The 24,033-nt window shown below is 41.6% G+C and overlaps 1 protein-coding gene across 1 annotated transcript; it reads left to right on the top strand.

Moving 5' to 3' along the window:
* The first annotated feature begins 12,202 nt into the window (after positions 1-12,202).
* LOC139570225 (sclerostin-like) lies at positions 12,203-18,952 on the top strand. Its single transcript, XM_071391920.1, has 2 exons — positions 12,203-12,566; positions 15,694-18,952. The coding sequence occupies exons 1-2, from the start codon at positions 12,326-12,328 to the stop codon at positions 16,113-16,115; spliced, it is 663 nt and encodes a 220-aa protein (XP_071248021.1). The 5' UTR covers positions 12,203-12,325; the 3' UTR covers positions 16,116-18,952.
* The last annotated feature ends 5,081 nt before the right edge of the window (positions 18,953-24,033 follow it).

Genomic DNA, 24,033 nt, shown 5'->3' on the forward strand with positions numbered 1-24,033 from the left:
TCACCACTTCATTAAGTCAGGATTCCTATTTGACCCAGCCATGCCTCCCTGCCCGTCCAACATTTCCTTATCTCCCACCCCTTCTAATGCGACTATCCTCGATGCTTCTCCCTCTTTTTTCCCCTGCCCCTCTACAAAGTTTCTCCCTGCAAGAAGTAACTGAGCCCGAGGTGCTAAAGGAGCTCCTTAAACTTGACCCCTGTTATGGGATTTTTATGAATAACGACTAAATTATGTATACATTTAACTTAGAACTATAACTAAACAGAATACTACTCTGTTACTGTATGAATGTTTGAATCTTATTATAATCATAATACTGAATATAATGTGTGTAGTTTTAGTCAAGAAAACAAGGACTTTCTGTTCCTTGTGAGAAACGAATGGAGTTATCGTCAGACCGGCTGGAATACTGTGTTCCTTACAGGACATTCTGTCCCCACCCAGGGAGGGGAGAGACCTTGGCCTTGTAGTAGATTGTATAACAGGTGGCGGACAATGTATGTGAAGAAGACTTGTGAACTATGTTACCATTGTATCTGAGAGGAGGAGGGACGTTTATGACGAAATGTGAGGTATATAAACCAATGTACCGGAAATGATAGGCAGAACGTTCCGTAAATAAACATTTGACTATTGTAGACTGGGCCTCTGTCTGTTTTTATTTCTATCGGTATTCTCTTAACACCCCCAAAAAACATCTGGATCAGATGGTTTAGACCCTTTCTTCTTTAAGGTTGCTGCCCCTATCATCGCCAAGCCTATCGCCTACCTTTTTAACCTGTCTCTCCTTTCTGGGGAGGTTCCCATTGCTTGGAAGGCAGCCACGGTTCAACCTTTATTTAAAGGGGGAGATCAAGCTGATCCTAACTGTTATAGGCCTATTTCTATTTTGCCCTGTTTATCAAAAGTGTTGGAAATATGAAAGTGTGAATATATGGATAAAAACTGCCGACTCTGATGTATTTATGCTTTCTGAAACCTGGCTTAAAAAATCTATTACAGACAAAAATATTGGCATTAATGGTTACAATGTTTTTTGTACAGATCGTAAATCTAAGGGTGGTGGTGTTGCTGTATACGTAAAAGACAAGTTCTCGGTGGTTGTTCTGACTTCTGTTACTAAACCTAAGCAATTTGAATATCAGTCTTTGAACCTAAACCTTGGCTCATCTTTAAATATGATTTTATCTTGTTGTTATAGACCTCCATCTGCTACTGTTGGCTCTCTGGATTGTATTTTCGAATTGATATAACAGAATGTTAATTCTGAGTTTGTCCTGATGGGTGATCTGAATCAGGATTGGTTAACATCTAGCTCTGATCAACTCAAAATTCTATGCAATACCTATAATCTCACTCAGATTGTCAACAGTGTAACTAGGTTGAATATAAAATATCATCTGAAATCCTCTTTGATTGATTTGATCTTAACCAATACTCCTCATCGTTTTAATGCTTCTGGTATTTTTTCAAATGACATAAGTGATCACTGTGCTATTGCCTGTGTGAGAGATGGTAAAATTCCTAAGAAATCTCCACGTGTCATTACGAAAAGAAACTGGAAGCGGTTTGATATTCAAGGTTTTTTACATGATGTATATAGCATTGAATGGAATAGAATTAAATTAATCCCTGATGTTGAACTAGCCCTTTCTTACTTCCACAACGCATTCCAGGATGTATGCAATAGGCATGCCCCTTTTAAAAAATTCAGGATTAAGGGCAGAGAGAACCCTTGGTTTACTAAGGAACTTATAAATATCATAAGGGAACTAAATGCTATGTGGGCTAAAGCAAGAGGGACTGGTTTGGCAGATGATTGGATGGCATTGAAACGTCTTCAAAATATGGGTGTGGCTATGATCCATAAATTGAAAGCAGACCACTATCTGAAATCTACTTCACATAATTTAAATAATTCATCCAAATTCTGGCAAGTAGTGAACGGTTTGTAGTGCAAAAAAGATACACAGCTTCCCAAACAATTGTTGGTAGACACACAGATTGTAACTGAGAGAACCTCCCTTCTGAAACCCTTGAATCAGCATTTTTAGATGCAGGCAGTTTATTTGAAAAGGTCAAAGGTATAATTGAGGCCCCTATGAATTTACCCGACACCCCTGTGTACTCTTTCACCAGGTTCTCCTTTTCATCCTGCTCTGTTTCAGAAGTGTGTAAAGCCCTGAAAGAAATTGAATCCCCTGACCCTGATGAACTTGACCCCCACTTCCTACACCTAGCTGCAGACATCATTGCTCCCCCTTAACATGTATTTTTAACCTCACGCTTGATGTTAAGGAAATCCCCAAGTTATGGAAATCTTCTTTTGTACTGCCTCTCCTGAAAAGGTGGAGTTCCTTCGCTACTTGACAACTATCGACCCATATCAAAATTGTCTGTACTGTCTAAGGTACTGGAGTCCTTAGTTAGTAGGCAGCTAAAGGCCTACTTCCAAGAAAACAACATCTTAAATAGAATGCAATCAGGTTTTAGGTCTGGTCACAGCACTGTTTCAGCAACATTGAAGGTTTTAAATGACATCCACTGTGCTCTTGATAAGAAGTTACATTGTGTGTCTGTCTATTGATTTGTCGAAGGCTTTTGACACCGTGGACCATGCTGTGTTAGTGCAAAGGTTAAAATGTTGTGGAATTACTGGTCATGCTCTAGATTGGTTTATAAATTACCTGTCAAATCGTACACCATGTGTAATGGCGGATGGTTGTAAATCTGAGTCCATAGAGGTGTACTCAGGTGTTCCGCAAAGTTCTATTTTGGGCCCACTGTTGTTCATTTTGTATATCAACAACATTGGGGATCTTATTGAAACAGAGGATGTTAATTATTTTTATGCAGATGATACTGTTCTTTATTCAAGTGATAGTAGTTTATCTTTAGCTTTTGAAAATGTCCAAAGATCATGTAACATCATACAACACAATCTGTATGATTTAAAGCTGGTTCTAAATTCGGGTAAAACAAAATGCATGATATTTTCAAATGCCAGGCATGTTACTAACCATGTCATTGCTACATTGGCTGGATATACTATAGAGCAAGTTAAAGTGTACAAATATTTGGGTGTGTGGGTTGATGATAAGCTGAGCTTCACTGTGCATGTAGAGGACTTGTTAAGGAAGCTCAAGCTGAGAATAGGTTTTTATTACCGGCAAGTCTTGTTTTTCTTTTGAGGTCAAAAAGAGCTGGTACGATGTACATTACTGGCGGTTTTAGATTTTAGTGATGTTATATATATGCAGGCCTCAACCACTACCCTGAGAGCACTTGTTTAGTGTATCATGCAGCCCTCAGGTTCATTACACACCATTATGATCTCTGCAGCGTTGTTGGCTGGTCGTCATTGACCTTGCATAGGCTTAAACACTAGTGTACACTGATTTATAAGGCCATATTGGGTAAAATGCCATTTTATCTCTGTTCTTTTTTAGTCAGGTTGGTAAATAAATATCAATTACGGTCCCATTCTCATTTGCTTCTAACAGTACCAAAAATTAGAACAGGTTGTGGTAGAAATAGTTTTAGTTACTTAGCTCCGTGGTCCTGGAATTCTCTCCTGAACATTTTAACATTTGATGATCTAGTTTCGTTGGTTGAGTTTAAACACTTGATCGATGTATATATTATAGAAGAGTGTAATTGTCTTTAGCACAGCTGTTTTTAGTCAAATGTTTTTGTTGTACTGTATGTGTGTTTATAGTTTTGTTTAATGTTGTGTTAGTGTATGAGTTGTTTTGTCTGAAACGTTGTTCCCACTGCTGCTACTGGACCAGGTCTCTCTTAAAAAAAAAAGTATAAATAAAGGTTAAAAAAAAACTTGTCAATAATCAACTGACTGGCTTTCATGATGTCTGTAGTATTCTCTCTGGTATGCAATCTGGTTTCTGCTCAGTTTATGGATGTGTCACTGCAATCTTAAAGGTCCTCAATGATGTCACCATTGCCCTTGATTCTAAGCAACGTTGTGCTGCTATTTTTATTGACTTGGCCAAAGCTTTTGATACGGTAGACCATTCCATTCTTGTGGGCCAGCTAAGGAGTATATGTGGCTCTGAGGGGTCTTTGGCCTGGTTTGCTAACTACCTCTCTCAAAGAGTGCAGTGTATAAAGTCAGAAAATCTGCTGTTTCAGCCATTGCCTGTCACCAAGGAAGTACCCCAAGGCTCGATCCTAGGCCCTACACTCTTCTCAATTTACATCAACAACATAGCTCAGGCAGTAGGAAGCTCTCTCATCCATTTATATGCAGATGATACAGTCTTATACTCAGCTGGCCCCTCCAAGGATTTTGTGTTAAATGCTCTACCACAAAGCATTTTTAGTGTCCAACAAGCTTTCTCTACCCTTAACCTTGTTCTGAACACCTCCAAAAAAAAGTTAATGTGGTTTGGTAAGAAGAATGCCCCTCCTCCCACAGGTGCTATTACTACCTCTGAGGGTTTAGAGCTTGACGTAGTCACCTCGTACAAGTACTTGGGAGTATGGCTAGACGGTTAAATCTAGACTTGGTTTCCTCTATTGTAATCGCTCCTCTTTCACGCCAGCTGCCAAACTAACCCTGATTCCGATGACCATCCTACCCATGCTTTATTACGGAGACATCATTTATAGATTGACAGGTAAGGGTGCTCTCGAGCGGCTAAATGTTCTTTACCATTCGGCCATCAGATTTGCCACCTTATAGGACACATCACTGCACTCTATACTCCTGTAAACTGGTCATCTCTGTACACCCATCGCAAGACCCACTGGTTGATGCTTATTTATAAAACCCTCTTAGGCCTCACTCCTCCCTATCTGAGATATCTACTGCATCCCTCATCCTCTACATACAACACCCATTCTGCCAGTCACATTGTGTTAAAGTCCCCAAAGCACACACATCCCTTGGTCGCTCGTTTTTTCAGTTCGCTGCACCTAACGACTGGAACGAGCTGAAACATACACTCAAACTAGACAGTTTTATCTCCATCTCTTCATTCAAAGACTCAATCATGGACAGTCATACTGACAGTTGTGGCTGCGTTGTGTGATGTATTGTTGTCTCTACCTTCTTGCCCTTTGTGCTGTTGTCTGTGCCCAATAATGTTTGTACCATGCTTGCCTTTTGGTAGGCCGTCAATTGTAAAGAATTTGTTCTTAACTGACTTGCCTAGTTAAATAAAAATTCAACAAAATCAAATAAAAAGAACAATTCTTAAATGGAAGTAGTTTGGAAGCACCAAGACTCTTCCTAGACCTGGCCGCCCGGCCAAACTGAGCAATCGGGGGAGAAGGGATTTGGTCAGGGAGGTGACCAAGAACTCGATGGTCACTCTGACAGAGCTTCAGAGTTCCTCTGTGGAGATGGGAGAACCTTCCAGAAGGACAACCATCTGTGCAGCACTCAACCAATGAGGCCTTTATGGTAGAGTGGCTAGACGGAATCCACTCTTCAGTAAAAGGCACATGACAGCCCGCTTGGAGTTTTCCCTTAACTAGGCAAGGCAGTTAACTTCTTATGGCTGCAGGGGCAGTATTGAGTAGCTTGGATGAAAGGTGCACAGAGGTGCCCAGAGTAAACGGCCTGCTCCTCAGTCATAGTTGCTAATATATGCATATTATTATCAGTATTGGATAGAAAACTCTGAAGTTTCTAAAACGGTTTGAATTATGTCTATAACAGAACTCATATGTATAACAGAACTCATATGGCAGGCAAAAACCTGAGAAGTTCCACTTCCTGTTTGGATTTTTTCTGAGGCTGGTAAATTTTCAAACAAGCTCCCATTGAAATTACAGCGAGATATGGATGAGCTTTCACTTCCTACGGCTTCCACTAGATGTCAACAGTCAATAGAACTTTGTCTGAACTTTGTCTGATGACTAATGTGAAGGGGGGCCGAAGGAGACAGGAATGATTCACCACTGCCATGAGGTGTCCACGCATTGACCATGCGCGTTCACGTGAGAGGCAGCTCCGTTCCATCGCTCAACTGAAGTCAATGTAATTCTCCGGTTGGAACGTTATTCAAGATGTATGTTAACAACATTCTTAAGATTGATTCAATACATCGTTTGACATGTTTCTACTGACTGTTACGGAACTTTTGGACATTTCGTCACGTTATAGTGGACGCGCTTTGTGACTTTGGAATTCTTTACCAAACGCGCTAACCAAAGTAGCTAATTGGACATAAATAACGGACATTATCGAACAAATCAAGCATTTATTGTGGACCTGGGATTCCTGGGAGTGCATTCTGATGTAGATCATCAAAGGTAAGCAAACATTTATCATGTATTTTCTGGTTTCTGTTGACTCCAACATGGCGGCTAATTTTACTATTGTTCTGAGCTCCGTCTCAGATTATTGCATGGTTTGCTTTTTCCGTAAAGTATTTTTGAAATCTGACACAGCGGTTGCATTAAGGAGAGGTATATCTATAATTCCATGTGTATAACTTGTATTATCATCTACATTTATGATGAGTATTTCTGTTGAAACGATGTGGCTATGCACTATCACTGGATGTTTTTGGAACTAGTGAATGTAACGCGCCAATGTAAACTCAGATTTTTTTATATAAATAGGAACTTTATCAAACAAAACATGCATGTATTGTGTAACATGAAGTCCTATAAGTGTCATCTGATGAAGATCATCAAAGGTTAGTGATTCATTTTATCTCTATTTGTGCTATTTGTGGCTCCTCTCTTTGGCTGGAAAAATGGCAGAATTTTTCTTTGAGTTGGTGGTGACCTAACATAATCGTTTGTGGTGCTTTTGCTGAAAAGCCTATTTGAAATTGGACAGTTTGGTGGGATTAACAACAAGATTACCTTTAAAATGGTATAAGACACATGTATGTTTGAGGAATTTTAATTATGAGATTTCTGTTGTTTGAATTTGGCGCCCTGCACTTTCACTGGCTGTTGTCATATCGATCCCGTTACCGGGATTGCAGCTATATGAAGTTAAGAACAAATTCTTATTTACAATGACGGCCTACACCGGCCAAACCCGGACGACGCCTGACCAATTGTGCGCCGCCCTATGGGACTCCCAATCACGGCCGGTTGTGATACAGCCTGGAACCACCTAAAGACTCTCAGGCCATGAGAAACAAGATTATCTGGTCTGATGAAACCAAGATTGAACTGGCCTGAATGCCAAATGTCACGGCTAGAGGAAACCTGGCGCCATCCCTGGAGAGACCTGAATATAGCTGTGCAGCACCGCTTCCCATCCAACATGACAGAGCTTGAGATGATCTGCAGAGAAGAATGGGAGAAGCTCCCCAAATACAGGTGTGCCAAGCTTGTAGCGTCATACCCAAGAAGACTCGAGGCTGTAATCGCTGCCAAAGTTGCTTCAACAAAGTACTGAGTAAAGGGTCACAAATACTTATGCTAATGTGTTATTTCAGTTTTATACATTTGCAAAAATTTCTGAAAACCTGTTTTTGCTTTGTCATTATGGGGTATTATGTGAAGATTGATGAGAAAAATATATATCTTTAATCAATTTTACAATAAGGCTGTAACGTAACAAAATGTTGAAAAAGCCAAGGGGTCTGAATACTTTCTGAATGCACTGTATACCATAGTATACTATAGTATTTTTTTTATGTTGGCACACAAACACACACACAGTGAGAGAGGGCTCCATTAACAAACCATATGGCCACAATCCCACAAGCAGACCTCCTCTCCGCCTGGCCCAGCAGGGCTTCACATGCAGCGATGCAGTCAGCCCCGTTGGAGCTTCCCATTCTAAGAGGTTAAATAAACATTGTGCACATAATTTATTGCCGATGTATAATACAGTCTTGTAAACCTACAAGGTTTTTCATCTAATGAATAACATCGACAGTGAACATCAAATGGCAAACATAGGTCACGGAGAAGACTGACAATGCCAAACCAATTAAGTGGGAATTTCAAGGCATGGGAAACAACAGAGTTGTTTCTCTGTTGAATCTCAGTTGGCAATCCTCGCTTCCATTTGATAAAAGCGTTTCAGAAGTAGCAATCTGGATTATAACAAAGCGGAGCAGCGCCCAACGACAATGAGGAGAAACATACCGGCCTGAACAGAAAGAAAGGGGGTGGGGGTGGAAGTTGATATTGGACGATTAAAAAAAAGAAACCCCTGCTCTCCTCCAAAATATCCCATCAGAGATTTCTCTTACTGGCGTGAGCTGTGTGTATTTGGTGACAGGTCATTCAAGGAGAGCAAAAAACTACCTACAATTACAGCATGTTCCTTTGCATAGAGGATAATCTACTGCTATGTGAGAGCTCGTAAAATGTGACGGCAAAGCCTTCAGATTAGGAGTGGATAATTTCCAGGGTAATAACATGGGCAGCTAAGAATAGCACCTGCGGCGTGGTGAGCAGCATGCTGGGTAGCGCGGTTGGTTAGCACATGGCCTATGGTGGTCTGTGAGGCCTGTCCAGGCTCCCCAGTCAAGTGCAGCCAAGGTTCCCACAGTTCCCACCACAAGGCTCATGTGTACGGAGCGGATTTAGATGATGAAGGCTCTGTTTGGAACGCACTGGTTACAACAGATGAAGGAAGCTATGTTCTCCTGCTGGTGTCTACTTAGCCTGGTTCGCCAGGGCTTGGAATGAGACTAGCGTCTACCTACGTGAATAGACGGGTTGGTTGTTGTACAATGAGCACTATTTGTCTCTCAAAAATCGTTATAGTTGGTTAGCTGTCAAAACATCTCAAAACAAGACATGGTATCAAGAGCAAGACAAATCTTACTGAAACGATCCACCTACGATTTCCCACATGGCAGATTCTTATCATTGATGCCAGCTATCTGACCGTTCATAATCATAACAAAGCACGGCTTGAGGCCACATCGGTGCGTGCACATCATTTTCCTGACATTGTTAGCCGACCTTTCTATTCAGAGCATTAGGTTTGAGACCTATGTTTTAGAACAGCGGATGGAGCTGGGAGATAAACTGCATGCTAACCTCAGGTGTTTCTTCATATTTCCGATTCTTTCACACAAACCATACAGAGAGATGGGTGGTGTAAAGCTCACCAATTCCAGTCCTGTCAATGACAAATGTTTGAAATTCAGGCTTCACTTTTCAAATTGTAGAGGATTTTCACACAGTTAGTTTGGCTTCAGCTATAGAGTTGAGGCACAGTGAAAGTCAATAACCCGAAAGCCTTTCCTGAAATGGAAACATCTTCTGTTCTGTGGAGAGTGTTACTTTATGGCCCGGACCAGGCAACATTATACCGTATGTTGATAAATCTTCTCATTGTGTGACAATGTGCAGATACGGTTTAGAATGAATTGTGTGTATATGCATGGATGATAAATCATTTGCCTGGATTGTTGGAAAGCGAAGCAGTGCACTCCTGCCCTGCAAGATATACACTGATACAATGCAGAACCCCTGCCAATAATGCAGTGCTTTTAAACATGTCCAGGGTGTACTTCCATGGATTGATAACATCATATTTCCCAAGTAGCTTCACTCATGCACATTGTTCCATTTTTCCATGTATCCAATACCTCCTCTCCAAATCCCATAGCGACTGTAGGCAGATTCCTACGACATCTCTTATAATTTGTGGTTATCAGGATCCCTCCATTTAATTGAGCTAATGTTAGATTTAGTGCATTCTTCTTGTCTCTTGAGTTGCTTGGAAACTCAACACAGTACTGTGCAGTTGTCATGTGTGAAGAGAGGGGCATGAACGAATGGTGACACAGTATATAATTAAGCAATAAGGCATGATGGGGTGTGGTATAGGGCCAATATACCATGGCTAAGGGCTGTTCTTATGCACGACACAACGCGGATTCCTGGATACAGGCCTATACCACAAACCCCCGAGGTGCCTTATTGCTAGTATAAACTGGTTACCAATGTAATTAGAGCAGTAAAAATAAATGTTTTGACATACCCGTGGTATACGCTTTGATAAACCACGGCTATCAGCCAATCAGCATCCAAGGCTCAAACCACCCAGTTTATAATGTTTCATAGCCTGCATGAATTGTATCTTTTCCAGGTTACACTCTATATGACCCTGTCTACAAATATAACTCATACTATGTAAGCAGGGTGTATACAGAGTGTATACATTGTGAATTTAGGGGAAGATGCCAGACATCTGAAGCATTCTGTTGAAACTCTGCATAACTACAGACAACACATTGTTGACTGACTTATTAAACAATAACGAAATACGTCAACAATTCAGAATTTGGGCAAGCATCATTGTAAAACAGACCATTTTACCATTTCACATACTATTTACCATCATTTTCACCCAACAGTATACCGCATCTGAAATCAACATCTATTTCAAACCTGTGTGTTCAAGTAGTTAGCATCCTCGTCAGATGAATCACTGTTTCCCAACTCCCAGTCCTCCAGACCCGAGGAGCTAAATGCTTTGTTTATGTGGCTCAGACGTTGTGTTTGTTCATCTCCTATAAAATAAAATGTCCAACCATCCCTTTACGCTGCTGGCGGCCCTTACACAATCTGGAGAGCATCTGATTGTTATTCAGGGCCTTGACTGTTATTATGATGAAGCAGTAGAAAAGTGCATGTAGCCCGGGTGCTCTTTTACAGAAAACCAAAAACAGGAGGACTGTGAGCGACAGGGAGGGAAGGTAGTAATCAGAGCTGGCGCTGTGGTGGATACGGGACCGTTCTTTACCAGGGGGATGACAGGAGCACAGACATGGAGAAACACGGAGTCTTATAGGAAGAGCTGTGTCCAGTCCACTAACCCACTGTGTCAAAGCTAGGAGCACATAAGCAAAGCAGGTTGATCTCTCTTTGTGACAGGTTCTAGGCTGGTTGTTTATTGTGGCTCCTGGGGTGGCTGAAATAGAGAAAGGAACATTGCAACAATAATTAAATCATCCTTATCCTTGATTATTATTGGCATGGTTTTGAAGCCTGTTGGCTTGCTCCATCAATTTCAACTTGGATGTTTGATTTCAACTGACTGGGCACACACTGGTTGAATCAACGTTGTTTCCAAGTCACTTCAATTAAATTGTCGAACTAACTAACGTGGAATAGACATTGAATTGATGTCTGTGCCCAGTGGGAATATGCCTAAAGCTAGAAGGAAACCGTCAAACATCTCATTATGACGACAGCTCAGTTCCCAAAATGGATGATAGGTGACAATGTGTCATGAACAGTACTATTTTTCCCAGAATGTGAGTGTGTTCATGCAGCACACTGGGCACGTCCGCTGCATCCTCCTCTAAATAACTCCAATAGGAGAACATGTCATGTTGATCAGAGCCCCGTCAAAAATCCTATCTATTTCCACTGAACAGTTTATTTGTTTATTGTCCCTCAAGAGGGCAGCATTTGTACAATGGAGCCTCCATCTTTCAGCACTTCCAGTCGAAAGACTGTGATTTCAAGGATGCCAAGAGTTTGCCGGAACCCTCTTTTCCGTCCAAATCATTTGATTAAAACCAGAGTACCAGACACTAGATACAGGATGGGACCTGTCATTCTCAGTGGATCAAAGAATCAGGAAGAAAATGGTGATAATGTGTTATGAGTTGTCTGAAGAAGAATGGTGTTACATTTCTAGGTCCTTTTTCAAGACTGTGCAATAAACGTTTGGTCAATAGTCTACACTAATTCCAAAGCAGATACACGAGCCTACAATAAACAACAAAATACATGTAATAAAACAAACGAGTAATATTACAAATAGACTGCTGCGACCTGTCAAAATGTACGAATTTCATTTTTTTTTATTTTTTTTATTATTATTATTTTTTACTTATAATTGTTTTAACAAAATTGCGCTAGTTATCAAAAGTTGTCTATGATGGAGAGGGAAGCAGCCTAGCCATGAAACGTCACTGTCGCCTTCCCGACTGCGCCCTGCATCACTTTCCAAACAAAACACTTAATTAAAAACAACTAGAATACTTTTGAGACACATAGTGCGTTAATCATAGAGGAAAGGGGAAAAAGGAAGGAAAAAAAGCTGCGTTACAGGAACTCAAAGAGACCAGAGACGGAGGTGGATGCGCTGTCTCCCTAAAACCAACGTACCCAAACCCGTGCGCACCTCTCCTTGCGAGCGCCCATGCACCTCCCCAACATTTTTTAAATAAATGAATTTGGCTGGGGCTGGACCCCTCCCACTTTGTGTAAGCTCTTAATTGTCAGTTTTGACGAAAGCTTGGGTATTTAAATAGCGTCAACGTCTCTTGTATGGGTGGAATTGGTGAAGTTGTTACAGAGCGCATCTTACCCGACGTTTTTTTACCCGCTCTACCGCCGATCGATAAGCATGCAGGTGTCTCTCGCGCTCCTCGTCTCCAGCACCGGGCTGCTGCTGCTACAGGGATGTTGTACGGTCGTGCAAGGATGGAGGGTACTTAAAAACGATGCTACAGAAATCATACCAGAATATACTGAAAACGCACAGCCTCCCGAGCAACCAATACTACAGGCTTCTAATAATAACAGTAATACAATGAATCGACCAAAACACGGGGGAAGAAGATCATCAGCAAACACAGCCTCTTATAGTGAGTATTTCCGTTTGAACGTTATCTGGTAGCCTACATAGCTATTAGGACTAGGATTACATGTCCATATTCGGGGCGCATTATGATTAGGCCTACTTGTAATCATAACTCGCATTACTTGTAAAACATGTAAACCACCCGTACAATGTGAGGGTGGTCTTCAGAAAGGATGAAACTGTATGGATAATCTTTAATCAATTTCATTGAATAATTTGATATTGTTTACTCAAGCTAATACTATTTCATTTGAATTATACTGTAACACTTTGTTTGAATAAGTGGTACTTATATAACATCTAAACGTTTAAAATAAACAGCTCGGGATGGTGCTAATATCTAATGGAGATCTATGAACAGCTGTACTGTAGTCGCGCGAAATATGAGCAATCACTTGGTGAAAAAAGATCGCTTTCAATTTATGGTAAACCGAGGCGTTTTTACAGTATCTAATAATGTGTCATGTTAGATTGACATTATGTTCTCAAGCACATAGCTTTTGGACCGTCTGTACTGTTCAAAGAACGCACACTCACCACACATGTAATTTCCCAGCATAGCTTGTTGTCCTTTACGCACGAGTTCATTCGTTTCCTTCCATGTGTAAGACCACACACGTCCTTTTAATCTTAAAACATACAAGGTATCGATTACATTCTCAATGTATGGTCACTCTATAACCCGGAGAATGATACCTCACCTGTGTGGTTTATGTGGATCATTATGTCAAAGAAACCCTACAAAGACCACCCAGAACATCCAATACTTTTTCATTTAATTTCTGGAAGTGCCGAAAAGTGATACTTTTCTATATAGAATATTCAATATCAAATCATGGATAAAGCTTAAGAAACTCCAGTGGCCATTTTTAATTGCAGCTTTCCCTGTTGATGCTTGACAATGGTGTTTAGACTGGAACAGCTGTACTGTTGAATGGAGGAAGCAGGGTTGCGGTGAAATGAATGCTACGCAAAAGCTGAGAGCGCAACATGTTAATTTGTATGCCTGTGGTTTTCTCCTCACACAATCTGAAGAGGTGGAAGTACAAGAGATCATGGTTTTCACTCTATCCTCCATGCTATTTCCCTCTCTTTTATACAATTAGTCAAGCTCTGCCTATGCCAGAACTATTTAATCGCAACAACATGTGTCCAAAAAAGAAAATGCCAGGGTTTCTGTTCTTATGGGATTTCTTCAGGGTATTTGTAAATTGCTGGTTAAATTCAACACGGTGCTGGAGAATGACTCCCGCCTGTGGCTAGTAAAGGTTATGCTATAGTCATGCTGATTTGTACAGAGGACATATCTCTGAATAGCCTCTCATGGATTCAAGATGCACAATGTCATTCTTTCCCAGTTTCTCCCAGTCTCATAATTTCAAATCTAATAGAGACTGTACATAGAGTACAAATGACAAACCTTGTCCCGCGGATCTAAATTGCTGTAATGAACTATGAGATACATTTGACATAATACTTGAAAACCTCATAAACAACAGATAGCTTCAGAGTGGATTTGGAAGAAAATGCACATTTCTAAATCACTTCTTATACTGAGCAATATCCATCAACAGAGAGAGAGAGTGAAACAATCATCTATTCAGTAGTCATTTGAAACATATTCAAGTGATTCGCCTTATGAAGATGGAAACTTGGCTGCAATTTCTGTGCCACAATGCTAAAAAAACAGCCAGCTTTAAATATGTGGTTATCAGAATGTGTTGTTAAATGGCTACAATTTGATGACTGTTTGAAGTGTGATTTTATGATTGCTTACTAAAAAGCTATTGTTTACCTTTTTGTATTTCTAAATAGATCATGTCTATTTGTTCAGTCCGCTGCCCACCACTCAGATTATATTTTGGCCCACTAAGCCCAAAGGTTTGAGCACCCCTGATCTAATGGGGTCATATCATACGTGATAAGGGTCTTCCTCATAGGCCTCTCTGCCTCCCTCTGGGAGGACCATATCTTCCCATGACTCTTTCCCTGGTCCCAGTGGGGTCATGGAGGCAGAGAGGGTCTGTCTGGCTCCCCCTCCAGTCCCTCCCTGGTCCCTGTGCTCAGCAGTCGGCGCTCTGAGAGAGACCTGAGACCAGAGCGGAGCCCTTATGCTGTGGCCTCCCGAGTAGCCGAGACACAAAAACACCAGATCAGGTTCTCTGAATGAAAAAAAGGAAATCATCCTTCCATAAATCCTTTGTTCTCCTTTTCGCAAAAGAAAAGCTACAAAAGAAAAACAGATCCCGCTCGGAGTGTATAGTTTCCTTACCGACACGTCCTCTGCTATTCTGCACGCCACTTGTAAAGAAAGAGAACAATAACTAATGCATAGGGCTGTTGAGAAAAGGCCATGGCCAAAATATTGGATTACCAGTCATGCAGTGAATATGCTCTCTTCGTTTAGCTTTTTTCCAATTGTCAAATTGTTCGTTTTGGAATTAAAATACTTGTACAGCAAGCATTTAGACTGTTTCCAATCTTCACATCCTTTACGGAGGACCTGCATTGTGTATGGCAGCTTTGGTTCCGACTTAAATCTCCATTATGTTTGATTGAGCTGTTTAATAGCCCTCTGTTCTGGATTTGCTATCAGCTGATTGCTGCCAGCTGTAATTCCACATCCAACCTTATTTTCAGGCAACAGTCATCATCAGATCATGCATCAACGTTAGTGTTGAGTTTAACTCATTTCCCACCTTATACTGAGCCCTTCCACCAAACAAATGTGACAGTATTGATTTTGAAATGGATTTGTACATGTTCAATTCTAAAAAAGTGCACTCTGTTGAGATGAAAAATTGCTGAATGGTGAAACAGAAGGAAGAGTTTATGAACATTTTAGATTATTTAAATTCTGACTCATATTCCATTTCCCAGCCCAGCTCTACGCACGCAAACTAACCAAGTTCTTAGAACGAACGAATAACAGTATATAAACAATGGGAACCATGCGTTTTTGACACAGGCACATTTTTGACATATTCAGCACAAGGAGACACAACTGTATAGCTCTCTGCTCTTGAATAGTTAAACGGAAGATTGTCCCTTGAGTCGTATCGTCTTCAAAGTGTTTGATTTGGAGCGATGCCACAGAGTGTGTAAACCTCATTTCCTCCTCTTCACCCCAGGTGCCTCGGAGCTGAGCTGCAGGGAGCTGCGCTCCACCCGTTACATCACTGACGGCTCCTGCCGCAGTGCCAAGCCCGTCAAGGAGCTGGTGTGCTCGGGTCAGTGCATGCCCGCCCACCTCCTACCCAACTCCATCGTGCGCGGCAAATGGTGGCGGAGCAGCGCCTCTGACTACCGCTGCATCCCGGCCCACTCCCGAACCCAGCGGGTGCAGCTGCAGTGCCCCAACGGCAACTACCGGACTTACAAAATCCGCGTGGTCACCTCCTGCAAGTGCAAACGCTACAGCCGCCACCACAACCAGTCAGAGGCCAAGGAGAGCTCCTCAGAGGCCAAGCCCAGACGCGACAAGAAACGCACCCGGCTGCCTGGGAGTCGGAACAAAGGCAACACACCGACGCTGGTCAGCAATTCATACTGAGGATGCTCTTCCTTCCTTCGTACACGGACAGAGACCAAAGCAGTACACACGCACATGTTACACACACCCAACACGGCTCCTTCACTGGAAGAGGGAGAAGAAGAGCCTTTTCAACAACAAAAAAGGATTTGTAAAGCTGTTGGTTGGACTGATTTGACACAAGTCTCTCTCACCAGAGAGGCACTATAGATTTTGCAGCCTATTTTACAAAATATTTCAGAACTTTTGATTTGCATGACCAAATGAGTCGACAGAATGCCAGGGAAGGCCATGTGACTGGTCAGGAAAGGTGGAACACTGCTAGGATGGGAGTGTACAGTATTATACATGCTCCGGTTCATAGCTAACAGCCTCTGAATCAGACACTAAGAGAATCCACCTTCGCCACAGCAAGAGGTGCATCTAAACTCAAACCCCACCTGTCAAAACATCCACTGGGCAGGCTACATTGCCTGATAGGCCTATAGGGTTGAAAAGTGTCTCTGTGCTCTAAATGTGCTCTAGCGCCTCTTTGGCTGGGTGTTCTGTACTGAGCAGCCTGTGGCAGCCCTGGGGCATCCTGGCTATGGAGGTGGGCTGCTGACAGGCCCTGGCCTCGACCCCAGACCAAGCAGCCTCCTGACAGCCCGGGGAGCACCGCACTCACCAGGAGCCCCCCCAGGGTCCTCCTCGCTCCATAGCAGCCGTATAGGAGCTGACAGTTAAGGCCCCTGGCCCAGTGGCCCTAGTGGCCCGTGATGGTGAAAGAGATAGGGGGAGAGAGAGGGGTGGGGAATGGTTGTGTCAGCACTCCAAGACCAGGGTGCCTGCGGTCAAACAGGTGACTGGGCATTCCAGTGACCCGTCTTAATGACTAAATGAGCCCATTCCTGTGTTTAGGATTTGAGTCATGAAAAGCCATTTCCTCTAGACATGGCTAGTTCCTGTTTGCTGAAACCACACAGACACACAAAAGATCCTCATGTGTAGAGGAGGCTCCAGCAATTGTGCCTGTTGTTACCTTGAGGCACAGCATTCTATACTCAACTACACCCTGAATGGAGACTATTTGTTAGCAGCAAATAGCATTGGCAACCAACTAGCCATATCCCTATTCTATTCATTGAGAACCTAGGTGGTGAGGGAGAAAAAAAAAACTCCACTTCTCTGACTATCAGCCCTACACTGTAAATAACAATTAGTTCTGCTAACAATTTTTGGGGGTGGTAACCACCCAACTCAAACTATGCAGTGTTCAATACTTAAAGTAATAAAGTGACATCATCACCCATATTGTTATATTTTTAAGTTGTAAATACTTGTTTTGATTTTTCGGAACTATTTGACACGGAATCCTATTATGTATCTGAACTATAAAAATTGAAGTTACTTTAGCATGAATATTTGTTGTAGTGAACCTAAACATTTAGGGTCCCTTCTACTTACATTTTCAAGTGCAAATAGTAAGTAGTTCTGATTAGTAATTTTCAGCGGTCGTGTCTAACATTGTTTTATGTATTTGACAATTTGTCATTTTAACCCACCTTAGCAGGCGTTGTTGAGCACAGAGCTCATTCCTCTAGCAGTAACTGGAGGTAGAGTTGTAAGCATTACAGGATTCTGCATTTGCCTCTGTCAATCAGAGTGACTGTTGTTGTTGTTTTCTATAATCTGTTACTCTTCATAGCACAAAAAACTGCTTAATACTATTTTAGAAATATACTTCTCTTTCTTCAAACACGCATACAACATTGTGTAAAAGTACTGTATCATAAAGTACTTTTTTTTTTTTTACCGACAATCCTATACAACAGAGCCATGTGGCATTATTAGGTATTCATAACTTGTAAAAATACGTAACAATTCTATATCAGCACAAACACAGATAATTCAAGTGTTTTTTACTCCAATATCCATGTCTGACTACTACTTTATTATTTTAAGTATAGATGTAAAACATAATAGAACCAAGTAACAACAATTTGAGTAATGTTAAATGTTAGATTGACTTTAAAATATTAAATAATCATTACTTGTAAAGACTCAATAGCTTTAGATTAGCAGAACGCAAATAAATGAAGTTATATTTACTCAATAAGCTAATATTTGTGAACAGTTCTTAAAAAATATTAAGTGGCATATGAGTTAGTTACTTACCGTTGGAAATGTTTGAATAGCCACTAATCAATTTCTTTAATGAGTTAGAAAGTTCATTTTTACAGTGCAATCTCTGAATAGAACTGTCAGGAAAGATAGGAATGAGGTGAAAGACTGAAACTAAATCTGAATTGTTTTATATTGGCTGCTGCTATCCCGCAGGATACAGACAGACAGACAGACAGACAGACAGACAGACAGACAGACAGACAGACAGACAGACAGACAGACAGAAAAAGGTTCTGGATCCCCAATTTGCCCATGCTGACAAACCCATTCCCCTTTCTCATCCCTACTACAGACTGACCTGTATTTAATTAAGAATACGATGAACCTTTCAGCTTATTGTCCACATTCCGTTCTGCCATTCTCTCATAATACTTCCTTGTTTCAGTGTTCTAAACTGTACTGACAATGTTTGCTTCTTGTTCAATTGTGTGTTTGAAATAGCAACTGGAAAGGATTTTGTAATGTAAGCAGAGGTGTCCGTGTATAGTCTGATTGTACTTTAGAGACTCAAAGAAGGACTGTTACAAAGAATGAACTGCATATTTATATTTTATTTCTACATTTAAATTATTTATGCAACTTCTTGTAGTAAATGATGAAGCCATTATTGTCTCATAAAATAATAGTGACTTTCAGATAATAATGAAATACTGTACAGTACAAAAATAAAGTAGAGGCAGGTATATTTGAAAGAAGTGTGTTTGTTATCATTCTTCTCTGAATGGGCTGCTTTGACAAGGCCTTTCTCTCCTCTGTCTTTACCTGCACACTAAGCGTATCTCTCATGTAAACAAATATCAGCAATTAGGAAGTTGAGGTTTAGCAGCTCTTTGGAATGTCTGGCCCGGCTCACAAAGGGAGAGGAAGAGGAAGAGGAAGAGGAATTCACGCGTGAGATGTTAGCGGCTCAGTCACAACAGCAACATTGCTTCGTTCACAGAGATGGATATGATCCATAGCCGTCATTCAGCCTGTTATTCTCTCACAGCCTCTCGCCTCCCTCAAGACCTAAAGATTCAGACACTGAAAAAGACTTTAAGTTCAAAACGCATCTTTCCTCACATTATCTTAGGACTTTGTGTATGCTGTATCTGGAGCACACTACAGTACTGCATTTATTCACTGAAAACTTGGGCTTCCAGACAACTACCAAGACTTACTGGAGTCAGGCACTCCAGTGCACCAAATGAGGTGTTTATGACAGTTTTATCGACCAACGCAGTTCTGAATTATCATAACTGGCACCTACTATACTACAGCACTTTGGATGACCAAACGAATGTGGAACTGTAGTAAATAAAAAACAGAGAACCCACTGGAAACTATTTGTAAGTGAGTGCTTGTCATTACCCGTACCAATGACTAACAATTTATATTTAGGTTCACTGCAGCAGGAGCGGTAGAGATACTCTGAATGATCGGCTATGAAAAGCCAACTGACATTTACTCCTGAGGTGCTGACCTGTTGCACCATCGACAACCACTGTGATTATTATTATTTGACCCTGCTGGTCACCTATGAACATTTGAACATCTTGGTCATGTTCTGTTATAATCTCCACCCAGCACAGCCACCCCTCATAGCCTGGTTCCTCTCTAGGTTTCTTCCTAGGTTCTGGCCTTTCTAGGTAGTTTTTCCTAGCCACCGTGCTTCTACACCAGCATTGTTTGCTGTTTGGGGTTTTAGGGTGGGTTTCTGTACAGCACTTTGAGATATCAGCAGATGTAAGAAGGGCTATATAAATACATTTGATTTGATCATCCAAACAGTCACTCATTATGTCATAATCAAGCACTATCCAAGACAACAGGCATGGCATGCTTTTGCTCAAACTACTGGCATCCGACTAAGTTTTCCAGTAATTCAAGAACAGGTTCTTAAGTGGACTACATGAGTAGTAGTACCTAAACAGATTGATGCTGACAAAAGCATCTGCCCCGCGTTACCGCGTTCCTACAGGTTATTACTCCACAACGACCTAGCGTTGACCTCGGCAGGGAGGTCAGACACAATCCGTTTTCCTCAGGCCTCTTATACGTCTACTTTAATGTAACTACTCTCCAATACGAGGGCCGTCAATGACGTTCTTAGCACCAGGTGCAGAAAGTCTATGGGGACCTCAGCTATTAAAAGAGAGAGTGCAATAGGCTCAGATTTGGACCACACAAATCAACTTTAGTGGGTTCAGAGACAGTTCCTGGTTGTTTCATGGTATGTATCGACATAGGGAATATTTATAGAAATGACAGGATTTTAGAACCCCCTTTAAAATGACCACTGATTCCCATGTCCCAAACTTAACAAAATGCCTGATATTTATATAATAACGTGTGTTGTGAAGTGTCTTAGAAAAAAGGGTTCCAAAAGGGTTCTTCTGTTGTCCCCATAGGATAACCATTTTTGGTTCCAGGTAGAACTCTTTTGGGTTCCATGTAGAACCCTCTGTGGGTTCTAAAGGGTTCTACATGGAACTACCTGGAACCAAAAGGTTCTACCGGGAACCAAAAAGGGTTCTTTAAAAGGTTATCCTATGTGGACAGCCGAAGAACTCTTTTAGGGTCTAGATAGCACCTTGTAGTGCAGACTACAAATGAGTCCTCTGACGAGATGTTGTATTAAGACCTTCTTTCAACTACCAATTTCTCCGTCTAATCTTTATGTTGCCTAACAAAATTGCTCTGTTGATTTGTGCTCTTAACACTACTTAGCTAGTCAGCAAAACCCTAGTCTCCCCACAGCACCATTTCATATACTGTAGGCCTATATCTGTTGACTGACGAAAGATCCACGTGAAACTTGACACAGCTCTTGCAAATGCCTTTCAAATTCTATAATGTAATGGTTAAATATACGATTTCAACAGTTTGTAATGCATTATCGTTTAGGTTGTGCCAGAATGTTCTTTAAGATTGGTAACCACTTGAATGGCTCAGGAACTGTCCAAACAGACTATACTGATGTCTTGCCAGACAGCAAATGAAAAAGTCATAGGAAATAGATTGTATATCACCATATGAAGATGTTAGACTGATATACATGTCTGCCAGTGCTGTCTGCATTCTCTTCTGGTGACTTGTAATACATAAATGGAAATGAAGTTGAGGAGACAGCACTAGCATGTGAAGAACTTTGGCTTATTCAAATCAAGCTAAGAGCAAGCAATCCTCAAAAACAATTTACGGCATATTACGTTTCCCCTGGTCAGCTGCCTGCGCAATTGCCTAACAACCTCGTGGGCTTCCAAGTCATTTTCCGACGTATTTACTGAGCAGAGAACATTTGTAATGCAATACATGATATTCAGGCCATTTTGAAAGATTACATAAACGTATGCTACTGCTATATCCCAGTAATTTCACCTCTATGTCCCCAGTCAAAATGCTCCAGGAGCGGATATTATCCCCAAAGTCAGACACATATGGACTATGACGGATGTATTTGGAGACGGATGTTTGTGTTCTGCTGACCACTCCCTTATCAGGTCATGAGCGCTAATAGCTTAAAAGGATATCGCAACCAGAGGAGCAGTTTGGCGCAGACTGGGAACACGGTAAGCAACAGGTCTGGCACATTTTTTTGCAACCTCCATGGTCAGTCTTCTGAAGGTGGATAGAGTTTCAGAAGGGGGCTGACAGAGTAATGTTTAGCAGGGAAGCGATAGCCAGGGTCAGGGTGGAAGAAAACAGAGGCGAGAGGGCAAACGTTACCGTATGTGGGGAGAGAACATCAGGAGGTTTAGAAGGAAACATTTCCAAACAACCACAGCAAACAAAAGCACCGGTGAATGCTCTTGGGAGAGCATTTCTCCGCTTGATTGTCACCATTTGGACTTGGGAATCGAAGCCGAAAAAGCCAAATGAAAATATTATTTTGCGTCTAATTAAAATAAATAAATAAACTACAGTTGGAACTGACAGGCACGGTACAGTGTATCTGGGCAGGCATTCTGAGGTAACGATGGTTGCTCAACGCACGGCTTTGTGTCGAGTCCTGGCCCCTGTTCTACCAACAAACACATGCCAGAGAAGTGGAGCTCACATCTTAAGGTCTGTGTGGGGGGGAAGGGGCAGGTAAGGACCACTGAAACATGTGTGAGATGTGATGTCTCACACAATCGCAATGTGTGATGTCATCCTAGGATTTCAGGAAGGTGTGTGTGTGGTGTGTGTGTGTGTGTGTGTGGGGGGGGGGTATAAACAATTGGAAGTGGCTGTCTGTCTGCTCAACACTGTTTGCACCCCACTACCTTTTTATCAGATGCGGAACAGAAGGGGTTTCAGGGGGGAAAACCCAGAAAACCCACTTCCGTGTCTTTTGAAATGTGATACAGTGCAGACAAATTTTCCTCTGCCTTCTGGATTGAAGAAGAGCCTTCAATGGCATTAGATCACTAGATATAAGGATGGAATGGCATCCATGTGGAGGGAAAGAGGCCAAGTCTTCACTCTAGTTTATACCAGGGTTAAGCACATCATAAGACCGACTACACCCCTCCCAGGCGAAAGGGAAGGGATGGCTTAGAGATATTTGCCTGCTTTCATCATCTCTGAAAGAAGTCTGTCTCACTCAATGAACATTCTGAGGTTCCTATCAGCCGCTGTGTCATTGTGTAATGGACAGAATATCATTGCAATTTCGCAGGACATACAGGCAGACATGTGACACACACACACGGTGGTCAATGAACACACTTGAGTCTCAGGCATGTTTTCAATAAGTCCATTGGAATCAGCAGACGGCAAATAACAAAACAGCACGAACGATTGTTAAAGCTTGCTTCATTTAAAGCACATAGAAACGATTCAATCTAGTGGCACGTTTTGAAACAGGAGCAGAGTATTTGAGTGGGTGGTAAACATGGCATGTTAGGGATTATATAGCCCGTGAGAAAAATATTTACTGCCCTCAGAAGGCAGACATTTTCTTACCAAAAAAACTCTCTCAGAGTTATACTTCTCAGAGAGGCAGTTGACAGTAAATAATTAATCAAGTGATTTTCCCTTGAAGTCATCTCTGAGCGCCACTGTGTTAGCGATGGATTTATGGCTCGGCACCAACCAGAATAGAACCATGGCGCTCCCTTCCACTTCTCATCACTTTTATGGGTATGGCAGCTGATTCTGATCATGACAGAATTCTGTTGGATTGGAACGAATGTATGACGACACATTTTGTCTAGGACTTTAATGAGTCTCTGTAGCATTACCTCACCACTCAACATGTACTGTAGGCTTAGTACCTTACATGGGCCTTGTTCCCCGGTTCCCCTTGTTCCCCCACGTATCAACAAAATGCCAGTCTATTGGCTGACTCCAAGGCTAGCTAGCTAACCCTCAGAGTAATATCTCCATAAACCACAAAACACAATAAACCACAAAACACCAGTTCAGTCCACTGTCATTGCACAACAATCTTGTGCCTCCAGTTAAAAGAAGTAAACTGTTATCTTTTTCATGCATTTCTTCTCCAAAACAATGTCATAAAAATATGTTTGTGTCCACGTTTATGTTCTGTCCCGTAGACAGGCCAGTGCTTTTGTTTACTTAATCTACGAGGGGGACTTCAATATGTTCACCCCCTTCTCTCTTTCTCTCAACATAATATTATTCATTCGATCCCACACTCAACAGTTTTATGATTGTGTACCATGTGGAACTTGTTTTAATACTTATTCTGATTAGACTTGTTCTTGACCCCCCCCCCCCCTTTGAGGAACACGAGGCAATCAGTAAAACTACAGTGGAAATTGCTTCCTAGCCGTGGAGAGACGGC

This window comes from Salvelinus alpinus, chromosome 3, assembly GCF_045679555.1.
Source record: "Salvelinus alpinus chromosome 3, SLU_Salpinus.1, whole genome shotgun sequence".
Taxonomy (NCBI): Eukaryota; Metazoa; Chordata; class Actinopteri; order Salmoniformes; family Salmonidae; genus Salvelinus; species Salvelinus alpinus.

What these genes read in the sequence shown, in the direction of transcription:
- LOC139570225 (XM_071391920.1), top strand. Translation starts at nt 12,326, where the DNA reads ATGCAGGTGTCTCTCGCGCTCCTCGTCTCCAGCACCGGGCTGCTGCTG. An exon ending in AGCAAACACAGCCTCTTATA is followed by an intron (nt 12,567 to 15,693) that starts GTGAGTATTTCC and finishes TCTTCACCCCAG; the next exon opens with GTGCCTCGGAGCTGAGCTGC.